The sequence below is a fragment of the Salvelinus fontinalis genome, chromosome 1 (genome assembly GCF_029448725.1).
Source record: "Salvelinus fontinalis isolate EN_2023a chromosome 1, ASM2944872v1, whole genome shotgun sequence".
NCBI classification, from domain to species: domain Eukaryota; kingdom Metazoa; phylum Chordata; class Actinopteri; order Salmoniformes; family Salmonidae; genus Salvelinus; species Salvelinus fontinalis.
The window spans coordinates 70,671,628-70,694,230 of NC_074665.1; the positions used below are offsets into that span (position 1 = coordinate 70,671,628).

At 43.9% G+C, this 22,603-nt stretch overlaps 1 protein-coding gene across 6 annotated transcripts in view; it reads left to right on the forward strand.

Moving 5' to 3' along the window:
• Positions 1 to 22,603, forward strand: part of baiap2b (BAR/IMD domain containing adaptor protein 2b) — a 194,414-nt gene that overhangs the window by 52,291 nt on the left and 119,520 nt on the right. For 4 of the 6 annotated variants that reach the window (XM_055931798.1, XM_055931806.1, XM_055931824.1 and 1 more), the window contains exons 2-3: positions 13,725 to 13,800; positions 18,746 to 18,832. In XM_055931798.1, the coding sequence (XP_055787773.1) occupies positions 13,725 to 13,800; positions 18,746 to 18,832 (163 nt within the window). Of the gene's footprint in view, positions 1 to 13,325; positions 13,463 to 13,724; positions 13,801 to 18,745; positions 18,833 to 22,603 lie in introns of those variants that run through there. The other 2 variants (XM_055931833.1, XM_055931842.1) reach the window with 2 other exon arrangements.

Consider the following 22,603-nt stretch of genomic DNA (forward strand, 5'->3'; position numbering starts at 1 on the left):
GATAAAGAATCTAGTAGGAAGCAGTTTAATCTGTAATGCAATTATGCTAATGAGAAAACAGCACCCCCTGTAGTCGCAAGAAGTTAACACCTATATCGAATAAAAACAGAGCCGGATATATCTAGGAGCTAAAACAGGAGCTTCTAACATGACATGCCAAGACCCTCCCTGCGTCAGAGCGAAGAGTGGAAAGATGGGACACTTCGGTTCCAAGCAATTTATAACCTTTGGGAACTACGTAGAAACTCCATTTCAAGTCTCCCTATTCGCTGACACCCAGGGGAAGGTGTATGCAGTGCATCTCAACCAATAGAGGACAGGCAAATTAATACACAGTTCTCAGAACAGCCAGCAAAATTCTGCATTCTGACATAAACATAGGAATATTGCTCTAAGTCCAGTTCTGTTTCACCCACAGATATAATTCACACGGTTTTAGAAACTAGAGAGTGTTTTCTATCCAATAGTAATAATAATATGCATATTGTACGAGCAAGAATTGAGTACGAGGCCTTTTTGAAATGGGCACCTTTTATCTGGCTACTCTATACTGCCCCTTGAGCCCAAACAGGTTAACTTTCACACATTAACAAGTCCAATACAGCAAATGAAAGGTACACATCTTGTGAATCCAGCCAACATGTCCGGTTTTTAAAATGTTTTACAGCGAAAACAGCACGTATATTTATGTTAGCTCACCACCAAATACAAAAAAAGGACAGACATTTTTCACAGCACAGGTAGCATGCACAAAGCCAACCTAACTAACCAAGAACCAACCAAACTAACCAACAAACAACTTCATCAGATGACAGTCTTATAACATCTTATACAATAAATCTATGTTTTGTTCGAAAAATGTGCATATTTTGTGGCCCCTACCCCCATCGAAGTTGCCCATCCCTGTTCTAAATAGTACCAGATAGGGGTTATTTGGCTTGTAACCAAAGTGGAATCCTTTTTGGTGCTATATAGAACCCTTTTTTGAATTTTCAATAAAGAACCCTTTCCTAAGGTTTATTAAGAATCATTAAAAGATTTACCAAAAACGGGTTCCCCTATGGTTACAACCCTTTTTGGAGCTATATGGAACCCTTTTTTATGGTTCTTTATAGAATCTTTATAGAGAATGGTTCTAAAAAAACGAAAAGGTTCTTTGTAGATCCTTTTGAAGAACCATCAGGGTTTTTTGTTCTGGTCAACCATATTATTTTGTTAATTATCAACAGAGCAAAGAACCATTTTGTGAACAGCAAAGAACCATTGAAGAGCTCAAAGGGTTCTTTACTAAAGAACCCTTGAGGAACCCTAATTTTTTGTGTGTTCTTGGGGTCTTGAACAAAAAAAGCGGTTTATGATTTTGTTCATCCTGGTAAACCGGCATTTTGAGTTGTATGGTTGCAATATCAACAGTTTCTTATCTCTGGCATATCTTGGCATCATTCAATACTAAGTTTAAATTGTGTCAGTGCAATTGACATATAATGCACAATGTCTCAGGAAAGACTGTCAGGGTTGGAAATACTCAGTGTATAAAACAGTCGGGCCCACAACCTGGACCCTACAGGCCATGGTGAAAACATGCATTGTGATTGCTAGCTACGCTAGTTATTTAGTTGTGGCCATCTGGTTAGTATCACCAAAGGCTTACTATAAATTCTAGCTAGCTAGCAACAACATTAGCGCAGCTTGCTAGTTAGCTTACATTAGCTACATCAGGCACAAGCCAAACAAGCTACTGCCACGTTGTGGGCTGGAGTATTTAAATGAAGCAAATCGAAGGTAAAGCTGTTCTATGTGAAAAACAATAAGTTGACTGCAGACACTCTGGGCTGAGGTGCTAAGTACCTATCGGCAGTCAGATTTATCGGTGTGTCTGACCCTTAACAAAATCAATGGGGGCCCCCTGGAGGTCAGAGCCCTTGGGCACGTGCCCTGCATGCCCTGTCGCTATTCAGCCAAGATAACTTCCTAGACTAACTTACCCATCTAAAAAGTGTTAGCTGACATGACTAATTGAGTGAGTGTCAATGAAAAGCTGCTGATGCATAACCAAATGTCAAACTTGCACCTTGTGTATTCTTCTATTGGAACTCTCAACAGTAAGTTGAGACCCCTTCATTAGTGTCATCTGACAGCTCTGTCAGGAAAAGGTTTGACGGATGAAGAGGAGAGGAGAAAAGCTGTGTGTGTGGTTAGAAGCATAGCTGGGTTTGTGTGTGTGTGTGGTGGTGGGGGGGATGGGGGGGAGATAGATAAAGTGAAGAAGCTGCAGGACCAAACTGGGTATTGTGAGAGAGAAAGAGAAAGTAACATGATAAAGAACAGAATAAAGGACAGATCGCCTCGGACTGTGGAGGCGGGTGACTCATTGCTCCTCCGCACAACGAGAGAGAAAAAGAGACAAAGACAGAGAGAGAGGTTATACTCCTCTGCCTCCGCTCATTCCATTCCCCACCTTTGCTTATTGTGTGCTGAGGCATCCACTTGTGGGCTATGGTGTGGGCATACATATACATCAACACGTCTGTGGGCTTTGTTGTTGTTGTTGTTGTTGTTGTTGTTGTGGAGGAGGAGAACCAGGGTGTAGGTGGGGGATGGGAGTGTTCCAAGACGGAGGTAGATGATCTTGGCCTGGGTTGAGGTTCGAGGTAGAAGCAGGTAATTGGTGTATATACCACAGAATGGTGTTCTGACTGAAGAGATCAATACTCTGGCATGCGTGTGTGTGTTTTATCCAGGCAAGGATTAAGAGGTTGTCTGGAGAACATGTTGGCTAGATATTTGTTTTCTCACCTGGAGAACCCTGCTTTGGTTACCACCTAGACCATGGTAACCACCTAGACCATGGTTACCACCTAGACTCTCTCTCTCTCTCTCTCTCTCTCTCTCTCTCCTCTCTCTCTCTCCTCTCTCTCCTCTCTCTCTCTCCTCTCTCCTCTCTCGTCTCTCTCTCTCTCTCTCTCTCTCTCTCTCCTATCTCTCTCTCTCTCTCTCTCTCTCTCTCTCTCTCTCTCTCTCTCTCTCTCTCTCTCTCTCTCTCTCTCTCTCTCTCTCTCTCTCTCTCTCTCTCTCTCTCTCTCTCTCTCTCTCTCTCTCTCTCTCTCTCTCTCTATATACACACACACACACTCATTTCATGGCTGTACCCTTCCATTTCAGTTCTCTCTCTCTCTCTCTATCTATCTATCTATCTCTATATATACACACAATCATTTCATGGCTGTACCCTTCCATTTCAGTTTCCCCTCCATGATTTCATATTCCATCATTTTATTCTCTCTGGCCTAATAATAATGATATGGTCAATTCCAATGAGCCAGTTAAATATAATTATAGCTCATGCTGGAACCCAACCAAGTCATCTAAATTCCCACATGAAAAAATACTACTGTTTACTATAGAATACTACAGTACTTACTATAGAATTATATAATGCACAACACTTTTTAAACTATAGTAAATACTACAGTGTTTAATTTGCATATACCCTGCCTATTTCCTTCCTCTATATCTCAATTTGAGCCACCCATTCGTGAGAAACATACATGGCAAGTGTAGATCATATTGCGATCCCTACAGGTTGTAGGAAAGAGCACACCCCTGTCCTATCTACCTACCTACCTACAGTTGAAGTCAGAAGTTTACATACACCTCAGCCAAATACATTTAAACTCAGTTTTTCACAATTCCTGACATAGTTGAGAGAATGATGTATTTCAGTTTTTATTTCCTCATCACATTCCCATTGGGTCATAAGTTTACATACACTCAATTAGTATTTAGTAGCATTGTCGTTAAGTTGTTTAACTTGGGTCGAACGTTTCGGGTAGCCTTCCACAAGCTTCCCACAAGAAATTGAGTGAATTTTGGCCCATCCCTCCTGACAGAGCTGGTGTAACTGAGTCAGCTTTGTAGGCCTCCTTGCTCGAACGCTTTTTCAATTCTGCCCACATTTTCTATAGGATTGAGGTCAGGGCTTTGTGATAGCCACTCCAAAACCTTGACTTTGTTGTACTTAAGCCATTTTGCCACAACTTTGGAAGTATGCTTGGTGTCATTGTCCATTTGGAAGACCCATTTGCGACCAAGCTTTACCTTCTGACTGATGTCTTGAGGTGATGCTTCAATATATCCACATAATTTTCCTCCCTGATGTTGCCATCTATTTTGTGAAGTGTGCCAGTCCCTCCTGCAGCAAAGCACCCCCACAACATGATGCTGCCACCCCTGTGCTTCATGGTTGGGATGGTGTTTTCGGCTTGCAATCATCCCCCTTTTTCCTCCAAACATAACGATGGTCATTATGGCCAAACAGTTCTATTTTTGTTTCATCAGAACAGAGGACATTTCTCCAAAAAGTATGATCTTGGTCCCCATGTGCAGTTGCAAACCGTAGTCTGGCTTTTTTATGGTGGTTTTGGAGCAGTGGCTTCTTCCTTGCTGAGCGGCCTTTTCATGTCGATTTAGGACTCGTTTTACTGTGGATATAGATAGTTTTGTATCGGTTTCCTCCAGCATCTTCACAGGGTACTTTGCTGTTCTGGGATTGACTTTCACTTTTCCCACCAAAGTACGTTCATCTCTAGGAGACAGTATGCGTCTCCTTCCTGAGCGGTATGACGGCTGCGTGATCCCATGGTGTTTATACTTGCGTACTATTGTTTGTACAGATGAACGTGGTACCTTCAGGCGTTTGGAAATTGCTCCCAAGGACAATCCAGGTCTACAATTTCTTTCTAAGGTCTTGGCTGATTTCTTTTGATTTTCCCATGATGTCAAGCAAAGAGGCACTGAGTTTGAAGGTAGGCCTTGAAATACATCCACAGGTACACCTCCAACTGACTCAAATGATGTCAATTAGCCTATCAGAAGCTTCTAAAGCCATGACATAATTTTCTGTCATTTTCCAAGCTGTTTAATGGCACAGTCAACTTAGTATATGTAAACGTCTGACTCACTGGAATTGTGATACAATGATATAATCTGTCTGTAAACAATTGTTGGAAAAATAACTTGTGTCATGTACAAAGTAGATGTCCTAACCGACTTGTCAAAACTATAGTTTCTTAACAAGAAATTTGTGGAGTGGTTGAAAAAATAGTTTTAATGACTCCAACCTAAGTGTATGTAAACGTCCGACTTCAACTGTATCCATCATTCTCTACCTCTATCTATCTACGTATCTATCGGTTATGGAAAATGTGCTATTTTAGTATTTCTCCAGTAGATTTCCTGAAGGAGTAAGCCACCACTTCTATGTGAAAGATAATAAAACAAAAGCACTGTAGTAAATACTCAGTGGTGGAAAGAGTACTCAATTGTCATACTTGAGCAAAAGTAAATATACCTTAATAGAAAATTACTCAAGTGGAAGTCTCCCAGCAAAATCCTACTTGAGTAAACATCTAAAAGTATTTGGTTTTAAATATACTCAAGTATCAACGTAAATTGAATTACTAAAATTAAAGTATAAATAATTTCAAACCATACAACACAATTACATTTTTTTATTTGGATTTACAGATAGCCAGGGGCACACTCCAACACTCAGACATAATTTACAATCAAAGCATTTGTGTTTAGTGAGTCCACCAGATCAGAGGCAGTAGTTATGACCAGGGATTTTCTCTTCATAGATGCGTGAATTTGACAATTTTCCTGTCAAAATGTAACGAGTACTTTTGGGTGTCAGGAAAAATATATGGAGTAAAAAGTACATTATTTTCTTTACAAATGTAGTAAAGTACAAATAAAAGTTGGCAAAAATATAAATAGTGAAGTAAAGTACAGATACCCCCCAAAACTATTTTTACTTAAGTACTTTACACCACTGTAAATACTACAGTAAACACTACAGTAAATACTACAGTATAGTACAGTCTGCAAAAACACGACAGTAAATATTATAGTATAGTAAAGTCTTCAAAACACTATAGTGTTTTGGCAGACTTCCCAAAGACAGCTTCCCAAACAATTGTTGGTCGATACACAGATTGTAACTGAGAGAACCTCCATTCTGAAAGCCTTGAATACGCATTATTTAGATAGAGGCAGTTTATTTGAAAAGGTCAAAGGTATAATTGAGCCCCCTATGAATTTACCTGACACTCCTGTGCACTCCTTCAACAGGTTCTCCTTTTCATCCTTCTCTGTTGCCGAAATCTGTAAAGCACTGAAAGAAATAGATTTTTAAAAAATCCCCTGGCCCTGATGAACTAGACCCCCGCCTCCTACACCTAGCTGCAGACATCATTGCTCCCCCTTAACATGTATTTGTAACCTTACGCTTGATGTTAAGGAAATCCCCAAGTTATGGAAATCTGCTTTTTTAATGCCTCTCCGTAAAGGTGGAGATCCTTCACTACTTGACAACTATCGACCCATATCAAAATTGTCTGTACTGTCAAAGGTACTGGAGTCCTTAGTTAGTAGGCAACTAAAGACCTACTTCCAAGAAAACAACATCTTAAATGGAATGCAATCAGGTTTTAGGTCTGGCCACAGCACTGTTAAGGCAACATTGAAGGTTTTAAATGACATCCACTGTGCTCTTGATAAGAAGTTACATTGTGTGTCTTTTCATTGATTTGTCGAAGGCTTTTGACACCGTGGGCCATGCTGTGTTAGTGCAAAGGTTAAAATGTTGTGGAATTACTGGTCATGCTCTAGATTGGTTTATAAATTAACTATCAAATCGTACACAATGTGTAATGGCAGATGGTTGTAAATCTGAGTCCATAGAGGTGGGCTCAGGTGTTCCGCAAGGTTCTATTTTGGGCCCACTGTTGTTCATTTTGTATATCAACAACATTGGGGATCGTATTGAAACAGCGGATGTTCATTTTTATGCAGATGATACTGTTCTTTATTCAAGTGGTAGTAGTTTATCTTTAGCTTTTGAAAATGCCCAAAGAGCATTTAACATCATACAAAATAATCTGTATGATTTAATTTCTTATGGCTGCAGGGGCAGTAGTGAGTAGCTTGGAGGAAAGGTGCCCAGAGGTGCCCATAGTAAACTGCCTGCTCCTCAGTCCCAGTTGCTAATATATGCATATCATTAGTAGTATTGGATAGAAAACACTCTGAAGTTTCTAAAACTGTTTAAATGATGTCTGTGAGTATAACAGAACTCATATGGCAGGCAAAAACCTGAGAAGAAATCCAAACAGGAAGTGGGAAATCTGAGGTTGGTCGATTTTCAACCCAGCTCCTATTGAAGATACAGTGGGATATTGGTAATGTTGCACTTCCTAAGGCTTCCACTAGATGTTAACAGTCTGTAGAACCTTGTCTGATGTCAACAGTCTGTAGAACCTCTACTGTGAAGTGGGGCCGAAGGAGACAGGAATTAGTCAGGTCTACCATGACCTGACCATGCTCTGACCATGCACGTTCACATGGGGGAGCTCTGTTCCATCGCGCATCTGAAGTCAATGGAATTCTCCGGTTGGAATGTTATTGAAGATTTATGTTAAAAACATTCTAAAGATTGATTCGGTACATCATTTGACATGTTTCTACTGACTGTTACTTTTTGACATTTCGTCTGCTTTTAGTGAACGCGCTTCCTGACTTTGGATTTGTTTACCAAACACGCTAACAAAAATAGCTATTTGGACATAAATGGTGGACATTACCGAACAAAACAAACATTTCTTGTGGAAGTGGGAGTCCTGGGAGTGCATTCCGACAAAGATCAGCATAGGTAAGTGAAGATTTATAATACTATTTATGAGTTTTGTTGACTGCACAATTTGGCGGGTAACTGTATGGCTTCCTTTTGTAGCTGAACGCTGTTCTCAGATTATTGAATATTGTGCTTTTGCCGTAAAGCTTTTTGAAATCTGACACAGCGGTTGCATTAAGCACAAGTGTATCTTTAATTCTATATAAAACATGTATCCTTCATCAAAGTTTCTGATGAGTATTTATGTTATTTGACGTGGCTCTCTGCAATTTCTCCTGATATTTTGGAGGCATTTCTGAACATGGCACCAATGTAAACTGAGGTTTTTGGATATAAATATTAACTTTATCGAACAAAACATATATGTATTGTGTAACATGAAGTCCTATGAGTGTCATCTGATGAAGATCATCAAAGGTTAGTGATTAATTTTATCTCTATTTCTGCTTTTTGTGACTCCTGTCTTTGGCTGGGAAAATGGCTGTGTTTTTCTGTGATTTTGAGGTGACCTAACATAATCGTTTGTGGTGCTTTCGCTGTTATACTTATTTTACATCCATAATTTGCAAATAAATTCATTAAAAATCCTACAATGTGATTTTCTGGATTTTCTTTTCTCATTTTGTCTGTCATAGTTGAAGTGTACCTATGATGAAAATTTCAGGCCTCTCTCATCTTTTTAAGTGGGAGAACTTGCACAATTGGTGGCTGACTAAATACTTTTTTGCCACACTGTATATTCCTTTTTTCCCCAATGGTATCATTTTAATTACCCCTTGTCCATGCTACATAATCTCTAATCCTAATGGTTAAGTTTCTGGGTAGAATTATTTAATCATTTATCTTAAACCTTGATAAAATATTTTAACAGTAATGGGTCCACGGTCAAACGACCACCCCTCATCACTGTCAAATGCTCCATAAAACACTTTCTCCTTCACCCAAATTCAGATAGCTAATGTTCTGAAAGAGCTGCAAATTCTGGATCCCTACAAATCAGCTGGGCTAGACAATCTGGACCCTCTCTTTCTAAAATGATCAGCCTAAAATGTTGCAAGCCCTATTACTAGCCTATTCAACCTCTTTTTCGTATCGTCTGAGATCCCCAAAGATTGGAAAGCTGCCGCTGTCATCCCCCTCTTCAAAGGGGGAGACACTCTAAACCCAAACTGTTATAGACCGATATCCATCCTGCCCTGCCTTTCTAAAATCTTCGAAAGCCAAAGTTAATAAACAGATCACCGACCATTTCGAATCCCACCGTACCTTCCCCACTATGCAATCTGGTTTCCGAGCTGGTCATGGGTGCACCTCAGTCGCGCTCAAGGTCCTAAACGATATCATAACTGCCATTGATAAAATACAGTACTGTGCAGCCATCTTCATCGACCTGGCCAAGACTTTCTACTCCGATTCTTATCGGCAGACTCAATAGCCTTGGCTTCTCAAATGACTGCCTCGCCTGGTTCACCAACTACTTCTCAGGTAGAGTTCAGTGTGTCACATCAGAGGGCCTGTTGTCCGGACCTCTGGTGTCTCTATGGTTTGAGCCACAGGGTTCAATTCTCGGGCCAAATCTTTTCTTTGTAAATATTAATGATGGCGCTCTAGCTGCTGGTGATTCTCTGATGCACCTCTACGCAAACGTCCCCATTCTGTATACATCTGGCCCTTCTTTGGACACTGTGCTAACAATCCTCCAAACGAGCTTCAACGCCATACAACACTCTTTCCGTGGCCTCCAACTGCTTTTTTAATGCTAGTAAAATTAAGTGCATGCTCTTCAACCGATTGCTGCCCGCACCCTCCCGCCCGACTATCATCACTATTCTGGACGGTTCTGACCTAGAATATGTGGACAACTACAACTACCTAGATGCCTGGTTAGACTGTAAACTCTCCTTCCAGACGCACATTAAGCATCTCCAATCCAAAATTAAATCTAGAATCGGCTTCCTATTTCGCAACAAGCCTCCTTCACTCATGCCGCCAAACATACCCTCGTAAAAATGACTATCCTACTGATCCTTGACTTCGGCGATTGCATTTAGAAAATAGCCCCCAACACTCTACTCAGCAAACTGTATGTAGTCTATTACAGTGCCGTCCGTTTTATCACCAAAGCCCCATATACTACCCACCACTGCGACCTGTATACTCTCATTGGCTGGCCCTCACTACATATCCGTCGCCAAACCCACTGTCTCAAGCCCCACCTTTCAGCTCACTTGTCACTATAGCAACACCCACGCGCTCCAGCAGGTATACTTCACTGGTCAGCCCCAAAGCCAACACTTCCTTTGGCCGCCTTTCCTTCCAGTTCTCTGCTGCCAATGACTGGAACGAATTGCAAAAATCACTTAAGCCGGAGACTTATATCTCCGTCTCTAACTTTAAGCGTCAGCTGTCAGAGCAGCTGACCGATTGCTGTACCTGTGCACAGCCAATCTGTAAATAGCACACCCGACTACCTCATCCCCATATTATTAATTACCCTCTTGCTCTGTTGCACCCCAGTATCTCTACTTGCACATCATCATCTGCACATCTATCACTCCAGTATTAATGCTAAATTGTAATTATTTTCGCCTCTATGGCCTATTTTTTGCCTACCTCCCTACTCTTCTACATTTGCACACACTGTACATATATTTTTCTATTACTCTTTTATTTTGTGTTGTTGACTGTACGTTTGTTTATGTGTAACTCTGTGTTGTTGTTTTTGCCGCACTGCTTTGTTTTATCTTGGCCAGGTCGCAGTTGTAAATGAGCACTTATTCTCAACTAGCCTACCTGGTTAAATAAAGGTGTCACGATTGTTAGAATAACTGGACCAAAGCGCAGCGTGATCTGGTTTCCACATCTTTTTATTACTAGGTGAAACTCACAGCAAACAAAAAACAATACATCTCAAAACAAAATGTGAAGCTAACAATAGTGCTAACAGGCAACTATCCATAGTCAAGATCCCACAAAGCACAAAGGGGAAATGCCTTCCTAAATATGATACCCAATCAGAGACAACAACAAACAGCTGCCTCTGATTGGGAACCATACCTGGCCAACATAGAGACATAATCCCCTAGATGACCCACCCTAGTCACACTCCGACCTAACCAACATAGAGAATAAAAAGCTCTCTATGGTCAGGGCGTGACAGTACCCCCCCCTAAAGGTGCGGACTCCGATCGCAAAACCTGACTCAAAAGGGGAGGTTCCCGGGTGGGCATCTGCCGTCGGGGGCAGCTCCGGTGCGGGGCGAAGCACCCACTCCGCTCGCGGACACGTTATCCTCAATGGCGGCTCTGGTGCGGGGATCGTCGCTAGATGCTCCGGACCGTGGATTGTCGCCGGGGGCTGCGGACCGTGGATCGTCGCCGGTGGAGCCGGACTGTGGATCGTCGCCAGAGGCTCCGGAGTGTGGATCGTCGCCGGAGGTGCCGGATCGTCGCCGGAGGTTCCGGACCGTGGGTCGTTGCCGGGGACTCCGGACCATAGGTCGTCGCCGGGGGGCCCTGCCTCGCAGGAGGCTCCGGACTGATAACCCCCGCTGGAGGCTCTGGACCGCAAACCGTCGCTGGAGGCTCCGGTCCGCCGACTGTCGCTGGAGGTTCCGGACCGCGGACCGTCTCTGGAGGTTCTAGGACCGTGGACCGTTGTTGGGGGTTCCGGACTGTGAAATGTCGCCGGAAGCCCTGGACTGGGAACTGTCGCCGGAAGCTTGGTGCGTGGGGCCGGCACTGGTGGTACCAGGCTGTTGACACGCACCTAAGGACGAGCACAAGGAGCAGGCACAGGACGTACTGGACTGTGGAGGCCTGATGCGTGGGACCGGCACTGGTGGTACCGGGCTGGTGACACGCACCTCAGGGAGAGTGCAGGGAGCAGGCACAGGACGTACTGGACTGTGGAGGCGCACTGGAGGCCTGATGCGTGGGACTGACACTGGTGGTACCGGGCTGGTGACATGCACCTCAGGGCGCGTGCGGGGAGGAGGCACAGGACGTACTGGATTGTGGACACGCACTCCAAGGAGAGTGCGAGGAGCAGGAACAGGAGGCACCTGACTGGGAAAGTGCACTTGAGGGAGAGTGCGAGGAGCAGGCACAGGACGTACTAGACTGGGGACACGCACTTGAGGGAGAGTTCAGGGCTCTGGAGACGTACTGGAGATCTGGTGCGTATAGCCGGCATCAGTGGTACCGGAACTTTAACACACTTCTCACAACAAGTGCGAGGAGCTGGCACAGGACGTACTGGATTGTGAAGGTGCATTGGAGACCTGGTGCGTATAGCTGGCATCTATTTTTCCGTAACTTTAACACACTTCTCAGGACGAGTACGGGGAGCTGACTCAGGTGGCACCAAACTGACAACACGTTCCTTTAGTCCAAATCCGTGCATCCTACACCAACTCAACAACTCTCCCGTTTCTCTCTCCTCCAAATTCTCCTTCTTCTCTCAGACTGGCTCTGGTTCACATCTTGGCTCCGCCGACTGCTCCATGTGACCCCCCTCCAACATTTTCTTGGGGTTTCTGTGGCCTTCCTCCCCGACTTCGTCGCTGTCCTTCCTTCGCTGCTTCCGCCTGCTTCCATGGCAGGCTCTTCTCTCCTGCCATTATGTCGTCCCAAGTCCAGGATGTTCTCCCCCTAATCTCCTCCAAAGACCAGGATGCCATTACCTCCCGGGCACGCTGCTTGGTCCGTTGTTGGTGGGATCTTCTGTCACACTCGTCATAATAACTGGACCAAAGCGCAGCGTGATCTGGGTTCCACGTCTTTTTATTACTAGGTGAAACTCTCAGCAAAACAAAAAAAAAGAAATCTCAAAACAAAACATGAAGCTAACAATAGTGCTAACAGGCAACTATCCATAGTCCAGATCCCACAAAGCACAAAGGGGAAATGACTGCCTAAATATGATCCCCAATCAGAGACAACGACAAACAGCTGCCTCTGATTGGGAACCATACCTGGCCAACATAGAAACATAATCCCCTAGATGACCCACCCTAGTCACACCCCGACCTAATCAACATAGAGAATAAAAAGCTCTCTATGGTCAGGGAGTGACAAAAGATGAAATAAAAATAAAAATAGTATATACTACAGTTTTATTTTATTACAGTATTTATTATATAGTTCACTGTAAATACTATAGTAAATACTACAGTAACATTCATAAAAACACTGCAGTGAATACTATAGTACTTAGACCATAGTATATTTATAGTATTTTCATGTGGGGATCTCCTTGAGCAAACAAGATATATACTATACCTAGCCTGGGTACGAGTCTGTTTTGCCAACATTCCACTCTTTGTACTTTGTGTCATATGCCAAAGATGTGTAACATGACAGGAGTGGCAAGGAGTGGAATAATAGCTAAACAGACTGGTACCCAGACTACTTTTTACCCACATCGATCTGTCTTTCACATATTCATTATACAGTGTTCCATGTGGGACCATGCTCAAGTTCTCTCTCGCTCACTCTCTCTCCTGTACTCTCCTCCTTCTCTCTTTTTTCTGGTCACCCAATTATTCCTCCCTCCTCCTCGCCTCCCTCCTCCTTTCTTATCCCTCCTACCCTCATATGCCCCTGCTCCACAAAAAAGTAATTAGCACAAATGACATGACACAGTTGAGAGAGAGAGGGAGAGGAAGAGCGAGAGAGAGCGAGAGGGAGAGGAAGAGCGAAGGGGAGCTAGGCTGAGCAGGGCTTCCCGGGCATCAACACCCACAGACAGGTTTTCTTTTTGGGAGAGGTGAGGTGCAAAGACACCCTCTACCTCCACCTCTTTCCTTCACCCTTTCGCTCCCTCGCTCCTTCTCTTTGATTTCTGAATGAGTGTAGATGATTCCGATTTACACTCTTTCTCCTGGTTGGCTTGCTTGCAGTGTGTGAGCGCACGTGTGTGTGTGTGGAGAGTGTGTGAGCGCGCAGACTACAGAGTAGGGTAGAGCACTGCTTCTGCTAGGCTTATTGCTGCTCGTGTCGACTAAAAAACATGTTATTTCTCTTCTCAGTCCATCATGGAGCAGTTCAACCCATGCTTGCGGAACTTTGTGGCCATGGGGAAGAGCTACGAGAAGGCCCTATCCAGTGAGTACATCCTTCTCTTCTTCTTTTCCTTTATCTCATCCCCTTCTCATCCCCACTTCCTCTCCTCCTGTCCAGAGGACAGGCAAAGGCCCATATCGCCTGGCACTGATTTATCTGAACTAGAAATAATCTCAGATGCTGGGGATATATTTCTCACGTTGGCAACAGTGTGTAGCCTATAGTCAGCGTCCTCATGTACCTGAGCTCTTCTTGGACTTAGCTATGAAAGATACTGCTGCATGCTCCGACAGGCTTTCAACTATACGGACTGATTTGATAGTCTACCATTTGGAAAAGAGAACGCAAAGACCCCTAACAGAGAACGACTTCACTGTGTCCCCACCCTACATTGATTAAAACACCAAATTAACTCCCAGCTAGCTGTCAGTAGGTGTAGTCTCCCCTAAATGTTGATGTTTGTTTGTCTTCTGTTCTTTGTTCGGAGGCTCAGGATTCCCTTCTCCTGTAATGTCACGTTAGAATGTTTCATGTCCACATCTTGCCCTCTCCTCTCTTCTCCTCTTTACTAGCATCCCTCCATCCCTGCATATCTTCAAGTCAAATCATTTTTATTGTATTTGTTTGGTTGTTCACAAGTCGGGATATGATGTGGTGCGTGTGCGTGCGTGTGTATTCCAGGTGTTTGTGTGGAGTAGATACATGGGTGAGAGCAGGAGCACAACACTTTTGAGATATCTCCAGGAAGGTGTGTGTAAGTGGAGCGTAGTCCAATAGGAACTAGGGCAAGCGGCGCTGAGAGAATTAAACTGGTATCCAGGACAGCCAGAGGGAGGAGAGAAAGAGAGCAGAATACATTGGAGATACAGTCTTGCTTCTATATACACTGCTCAAAAAAATTAAGGGAACACTTAAACAACACAATGTAACTCCAAGTCAATCACACTTCTGTGAAATCAAACTGTCCACTTAGGAAGCAACACTGATTGACAATAAATTTCACATGCTGTTGTGCAAATGGAATAGACAAGAGGTGGAAATTATAGGCAATTAGCAAGACACCCCCAAAAAAGGAGTGATTCTGCAGGTGGTGACCACAGACCACTTCTCAGTTCCTATGCTTCCTGGCTGATGTTTTGGTCACTTTTGAATGCTGGCGGTGCTCTCACTCTAGTGGTAGCATGAGACGGAGTCTACAACCCACAGAAGTGGCTCAGGTAGTGCAGTTCATCCAGGATGGCACATCAATGCGAGCTGTGGCAAAAAGGTTTGCTGTGTCTGTCAGCGTAGTGTCCAGAGCATGGAGGCGCTACCAGGAGACAGGCCAGTACACCAGGAGACGTGGAGGAGGCCGTAGGAGGGCAACAACCCAGCAGCAGGACCGCTACCTCCGCCTTTGTGCAAGGAGGTGCACTGCCAGAGCCCTGCAAAATGACCTCCAGCAGGCCCTTGTTTAAGTGTTCCCTTTATTTTTTTGAGCAGTATATAAGAGAGAGAGAGAGAGAGAGAGAGAGAGAGAGAGAGAGAGAGAGAGAGAGAGAGAGAGAGAGAGAGAGAGAGAGAGAGAGAGAGAGAGGAGAGAGGAGAGAGAGAGAGAGAGGAGAGAGAGAGAGAGAGAGAGAGAGAGAGAGAGGAGAGAGAGAGAGAGAGAGAGAGAGAGAGAGAGGAGAGAGAGAGAGAGAGAGAGAGAGAGAGAGAGAGAGAGAGAGAGAGAGAGCCAGGAAAGACTGTGGAACCCCTGAGGACCAATAAAGGAGGACTCAGTGTAGTCTGATAGATAAGACTAAAATTAGCCAAACAGGTCCCAGGTGGGGACTTGCACTTCATCAATGCCAGGCAGGCGCAAGGACTGGGGTTCTGGCTCGTGCTGCCGTTGCAGAGGCACAGGGCACAGTCACTATTCAACGCACCACAGGGCGCCTGGTGGGCATCCATCTGCGAGCTGAATTTGTAAATATGCCAGTTCTGCCTTTGCTCTTAGGATATAGAGGAAGGAGAGTTGGTGCTGGACTGAACTTGAGATCCCTGGAGCTTTGTTGACTGACATAATTGTCCAGGGAGAGAGCTGCCTGCAGTTAGTTATCCTCAGAGGAGATGCTGTTTGATCAGTTTGGTTGTGGAGGATAGGATAATGTGCAGTAGGTGTAGTGCTTGAATAGGATGCAATGCTTTGACTGGTATTTAGTCAGGTACTTTGTTTATCATAGAGCTTTGGGACCGGCGATAGGTGGGGCAATTTCACACAACACACATCCAAACTGGACATCATGTTGAAAGTGGGGCGGAGAGAGATGTCTCAACAGGGACAAGCTGTGTTGGAGAGATGGAGGAGAGAACAAAAAAAGAGGCTGAGTGTGAAGGCTGAAGGGATTTGATAAAGGAGTTGAGGGAGGGAAGGATTTTGAGAGAGAAGGGGGTTGGATGGTGGATTTGGAAGAGTTGAAGATGGATGAAGTACTCAACACATCAAGCTGCAGCTGATCTGGTTTATACCGGTTTTACTCCTCCTAGAGTGTGTGTTTAATTTACTCTGGAATAGGTGGGAGGAATGGATGGCGTGTCTCACCTCCAGTCTGTATACTATCAGCTGTCTGCTTCATATCAGAGGTTTAATCCTCTTTACTGAAGACACACACATACACACACACACAATCCCCGAGCTAGCAAAGCTCTCAGATCTCGTCCCAGTTAATCCAGCCTTACCTGGCCTGCCACACTCCACCGCTCGTCGCTGGCTGGGATTTCTGTGGACATTGCTAAATTAGCCCATCCACACAAGGTGTTACCGTACTGCACAATCTCACTTCTGGCCCCTCACCCTCATTCTTCTATCCCAACCAGCCTTAACCAAAGTTGGGCTCAGGATGAGCCAAGAGAAACAGTCTCTCTTCCTGCTTGTGTCAGTCTCAGAGTGAACCCAGCTACAGTGTAGTAGGCTGTCGGCTTTAGGCTCTGGAGTCTGGGTTGTTCGTGTGGGTTATTATCAGTTCAGTGACCTCAGGATAACGATTCTGATAAATGTAGAGAATGGAAAGAATAATTAATAAAGGAAAGATTACGGAAGGAAATGAGTGCAGACGGAGGCTTGTGAAACGGTGGTCAAGAATAGAGGTATAAATGGAGACAGAAATGAGCTGAGGCTGTCTCAATCTTAGTGTTTGAAGTGAAAAGGAATATAATAATGTAGCATCAGCTTATTGTCTGCATTTCTGGGGGTATTCCCATATGATTGCATTACTGTAGAAAACTCAACTCAACTCAACTAGACGAACAGATTTGAATTCTTCCCATTTAGATTCATGATGAATTTGGGTAACACTTTATTTCACAGTCTGGTTTAAGATGGCACTTACCTAGTATTAACATTGAATTAACTAATTAACTATGTGGTAACAATAATGTTTAGACCGCATACATGGCCAGGCCACATTGTTAAATAAAGTCCTGACACTCCACATCAATATGTATCAGTCAAATGTTTGATTTTTTATTTCTTCCTACGATTTTTTTATTTTACTTATTTTTTTATTTTTATATACCCCTTTTTCTCCCCAGTTGGAAATTACAGTTTTGCTACATCACTGCAACTCCCGTACGGCCTCGGGGGGGTGAAGGTCGTGAGCCACGTGTCCTCCGAAACACGACCCCACAAAGCCACACTGCTTCTTGACACACTGCTCGCTTCACCCGGAAGCCACCCGCACCAATGTGTCGGAGGAAACATCGTACAGCTAGCGACCAAAGTCAGCGTGCATGTGCCCGGCCCACCACAAGGAATCGCTAGTGCGCGATGGTACAAGGTAATTCCAGCCAGCCAAACCCTCCCCTAACACGGACGACGCTGGGCCAATTGTGCGGCGCCTCATGGGTCTCCCGGTCACGGCCGGCTGCGACACAGCCCAGGATTGAAGCCAGATCTGTAGTGATGCCTCTAGCACTGCGGATCGAACCCATATCTGTAGTGACGCCTCTAGCACTCCGATGCAGTGCCTTAGACCACTGCGCCACTCAGGAGGCCGTATCAGTCAAAGTTAATACACTCTGAGTGGAGTCTGCTAGTCGCATACATATGTATCCATCTAACTGGACATCCTGTCCCCTCATTATGACAGCCACTCTGTGCCTGCTCTGTGTTCCTTGTCCCTGTTCCTGGACTAAGACCCGAGTCACTGGTAGATGTTTCAGTTAGTGTCTCTGTCACTCTGCATGAGTAACAGTCTAAAGGAGCACACTGGCTTCATTTGTATTGCAGTAGTCTATGAATCACCTTGAAGGTTAGGCAGGATGTCATATGTTTTAAAAGTTTTGCAGTTGTTAAGACTGGTATATATTGCCTTCCCTGGTCTTTCCTAACTTTCTCTAGTCTGTATTTCCTGTAGTTCCACTTTCCATCCAGCATCTGCTCTATCCAGCAATAATTCCTATACCTGTCTCTCTTCTTCAGTGCTGTCCTTTCCTTTTACTCTTAAGCCACCATTTTTATTGTCGCATTAGCCCTTTACATTGTCGCCTGTAGTAGCATTATCCCATTCCATTGTCTCCTGTAGTAGGATTATCCCTTTCCATTGTTTCCTGTAGTAGCATTAGCCCTTTCCATTGTCGCCTGTAGTAGCATTAGCCCTTTCCATTGTCGCCTGTAGTAGCATTAGCCCTTCCATTGTCGCCTGTAGTAGCATTAGCCCTTTCCATTGTCGCCTGTAGTAGCATTAGCCCTTTCCATTGTCGCCTGTAGTAGCATTAGCCCTTTCCATTGTCGCCTGTAGTAGCATTAGCCCTTTCCATTGTCGCCTGTAGCAGCATTAGCTCTTTCCATTGTCGCCTGTAGCAGCATTAGCTCTTTCCATTGTAGCCTATAGTTGCCTTTAGCCCTTTCCCTAACTGACTGGGGCTATAGCTATAGGGAAGGGACGCTGGGGTGATGATGACTTTAATGTCCAATATTTCCACTCCGCCCCTGATCTGACGCCCAATGCTTCCATGTTTCCAGGTGTCACATTTGCTGCAAAGGGCTACTTCGAGGCACTGGTGAGGATGGGAGAGATGGCCAGCGAAAGTCAAGGCTCTAAGGATCTTGGTGAGTCCTAGTGTTGGCTGTAGGGGGCTGCAGCACCCCTAGTGGGGTGGAGGGGGTTGTAGCACCCCTATTATTATTATTTTTTTTTTTCACATTTATTTAACCAGGTAGGCCAGTTGAGAACAAGTTCTCAATTACAAATGCGACCTGGCCAAGATAAAGCAAAGCAGTGCGACAAAAACAATGACAGAGTTACACATAAAAAAACATACAGTCAATAACACAAAATAAAATAAAAATTGAAAAATCTATTTACAGTGTGTGCAAATGTAGTAAGAGTAGGGAGGTAGCCAATAAATAGGCCCTAGAGGTGAAAATAATTACAATTTAGCATTAATACTGGAGTGATAGATGTGCAGATGATGATGTGCAAGTAGAGATACTGGGGTGCAAAAGAGCAAGAGGGTAAGTAATAATATGGGGATGAGGTAGTCGGGTGTGCTATTTACAGATTGGCTGTGCACAGGTACAGCGATCGGTCAGCTGCTCTGACAGCTGACGCTTAAAGTTAGAGAGGGAGATATAAGTCTCCGGCTTCAGTGATTTTTGCAATTCGTTCCAGTCATTGGCAGCAGAGAACTGGAAGGAAAGGCGGCCAAAGGAAGTGTTGGCTTTGGGGATGACCAGTGCAATGTACCTGCTGGAGCGCGTGCTACGGGTGGGTTTTGCTATGTTGACCCGTGAGCTGAGATAAGACTGGGCTTTACCTAGCAAAGACATATAGATGACCTGGAGCCAGTGGGTTTGGCGATGGATGTGTAGTGAGGGCCAGCCAACGAGAGTATACAGCTCGCAGTGATTGGTAGTATATGGGGCTTTGGTGATAAAACGGATGGCACTATGATAGACTACATCCAGTTTGCTGAGTAGAGTGTTGGGGGCTATTTTGTAAATGACATCGCCAAAGTCAAGGATCGGTAGGATAGTCAGTTTTACAGGGGTATGTTTGGCAGCATGAGTGAAGGAGGCTTTGTTGCAAAATAAGAAGCCGATTATAGATTTAATTTTGGATTGGAGATGCTTAATGTGAGTCTGGAAGGAGAGTTTACAGTCTAAACAGACACCTAGGTATTTGTAGTTGTCCACATATTCTAGGTCAGAACCGTCCAGATTAGTGATGCTAGTCGGGCGGGAGGGTGCGGGCAGCAATCGGTTGAAGAGCATGCACTTAGTTTTACTACCATTAAAAAAGTAGTTGGAGGCCATGGAAGGAATGTTGCATGTCGTTGAAGCTCGTTTGGAGGTTTATTAGCACAGTGTCCGAAGAAGGGCCAGATCTATACAGAATGGTGTCGTCTGCGTAGAGGTGGATCAGAGAATCATCAGCAGCTAGAGAGACATCCTTGATATATACAGAGAAAAGAGTTGGCCCGAGAATTGACCCCTGTGGCACCCCCATAGAGACTGCCAGAGGTCCAGACAACAGGCCCTCCGATTTGACACACTGAACTCTATCTGAGAAGTAGTTGGTGAACCAAGCGAGGCAGTCATTTGAGAGGCCAAGGCTATTGAGTCTGCCGATAAGAATACGGTGATTAACAGAGTCGAAAGTCTTGGCCAGGTCGATGAAGACAGCTGCACAGTACTGTCTTTTATCGATGGCGGTTCTGATATCGTTTAGGACCTTGAGCGTGACTGAGGTGCTCCCATGACCAGCTCTGAAACCAGACATGACCAGCTCGGAAACCAGATTGCTTAGTGGAGAAGGTACGGTGGGATTCGAAATGGTCGGTGATCTGTTTATTAACTTGGCTTTCGAAGATTTTAGAAAGGCAGGGCAGGATGGATATAGATCTAGAACAGTTTGGGTCAAGAGTGTCTCCCCCTTTGAAGAAGGGGATGACCGCGGCAGCTTTCCAATCTTTGGGGATCTCAGACGATACGAAAGAGGTTGAATAGGCTAGTAATAGGGGTTGCAACAATTTTGCGTGATCCTTTTAGAAATACAGTGTCCAGATTGTCTAGCCCAGCTGATTTGTAGGGATTCAGCTGCCTGGAGATAGGTGAAGGAGGGGCGTGGGGTATATTGAAATCAAACTTTCATTCAATATACCAAATGAAAGCTACACTTGTTGTGAATCCAGCCAACGTGTCAGATTTCAAAAATGCTTTACCGCGAAAGCAAACAATGCTATTATCTGAGGATAGCACCCCAGCAAACAATCACAGACCATCATATTTCAACCCTCCCGGCGCGACACAAAACGCAGAATAAAGATATAATTCATGCCTTACCTTTGACGAGCTTCTTCTGTTGGCACTCCAATATGTCCCATAAACATCACAAATGGTCCTTTTGTTCGATTAATTCCGTCGATATGTATCCAAAATGTCCATTTATTTTGCGCGTTTGATCCAGAAAAACACCGGTTCCAACTCGCTCAATATGACTACAAAAGTTACCTGTAAGCTTTGTCCGAACATTTCAAACTACTTTTGTAATACAACTTTAGGTATTTTCTTACGTAAATAATCGATAAAATTGAAGACGGGATGATCTGTGTTCAATACCGGAGGAAAACAATGTGTAGCATTCTTTCTGGTCACGCGCCTCTAACAAACAGTACACTTCACTCGAGCCTCATTCTGAACATGGCTACTTCTTCATTTCTCAAAGGAAAAACCTCAACCAATTTCTAAAGACTGTTGACATCCAGAGGAACTGTAGGAAGGTCCCTTAGAAATCTGGATTCCCAATGAAAACCCATTGAAAAGAGAGTGACCTCAAAAAATATAAAATCTGAATGGTTTGTCCTCGCCTGCCAAATAAGTTATGTTATAGTCACAGACATGATTCAAACAGTTTTAGAAACTTCAGAGTGTTTTCTATCGAATACTAACAATAATATGCATATATCAGCATCTGGGACTGAGTAGGAGGCAGTTTACTATGGGCACGCTATTCATCCAAAAGTGAAAATGCTGCCCCCTATCCCAGAGAAGTTAACCTGTCTAGGATCAGCGTGGCGCTAGCGGCACCCCCCCCCCCCCCCCCACTGAAAAACCAGTGCCGCGAAATTCAAAAAAAATATTTTTTTAAAATATTTAACTTTCACACATTAAAGTCCAATACAGCTAATGAAAGACACAGATCTTATGAATCCAGTCAACATTTCCGATTTTTAAAATGTTTTACAGGGAAGACACAATATGTAAAGATGTACATCTATTACCTAAAAACACATTAGCATAATCCACCATCTTTTATTTGTCCACCAACACCAGTAGCCATCACCAATTCGGCTAAACTAAGATATTTATAGCCCCTAACCAACAAAAAAACTCATTAGATGACAGTCTGATAACATATTTATGGTATGGGATAGGTTTTGTTAGAAAAAAGTGCATATTTCAGGTATATGGCATAGTTTACAATTGCACCCACCATCACAAATGGACTAGAATAATTACAATGAGCAACGTGTTTACCTAACTACTAATCATCAAACATTTCGTAAAAATACACAGCATACACGAATCGAAAGACACAGATCCTGTGAATACAGACAATATTTCAGATTTTCTAAGTGTCTTACAGCGAAAACACAATAAATCGTTATATTAGCTTAGCACATAGCAATTAGCAGCCCAGCATTGATTCTAGCCAAAGTGAGCGATAAAAGTCAACATCGCCAAAAGATATTAATTTTTTCACTAACCTTCTCAGAATTCTTCCGATGACACTCCTGTAACATCACATTACAACATGCATATACAGTTTGATCGAAAATGTTTATATTTAGCCACCAAAATCATGGTTAGACAATGTGA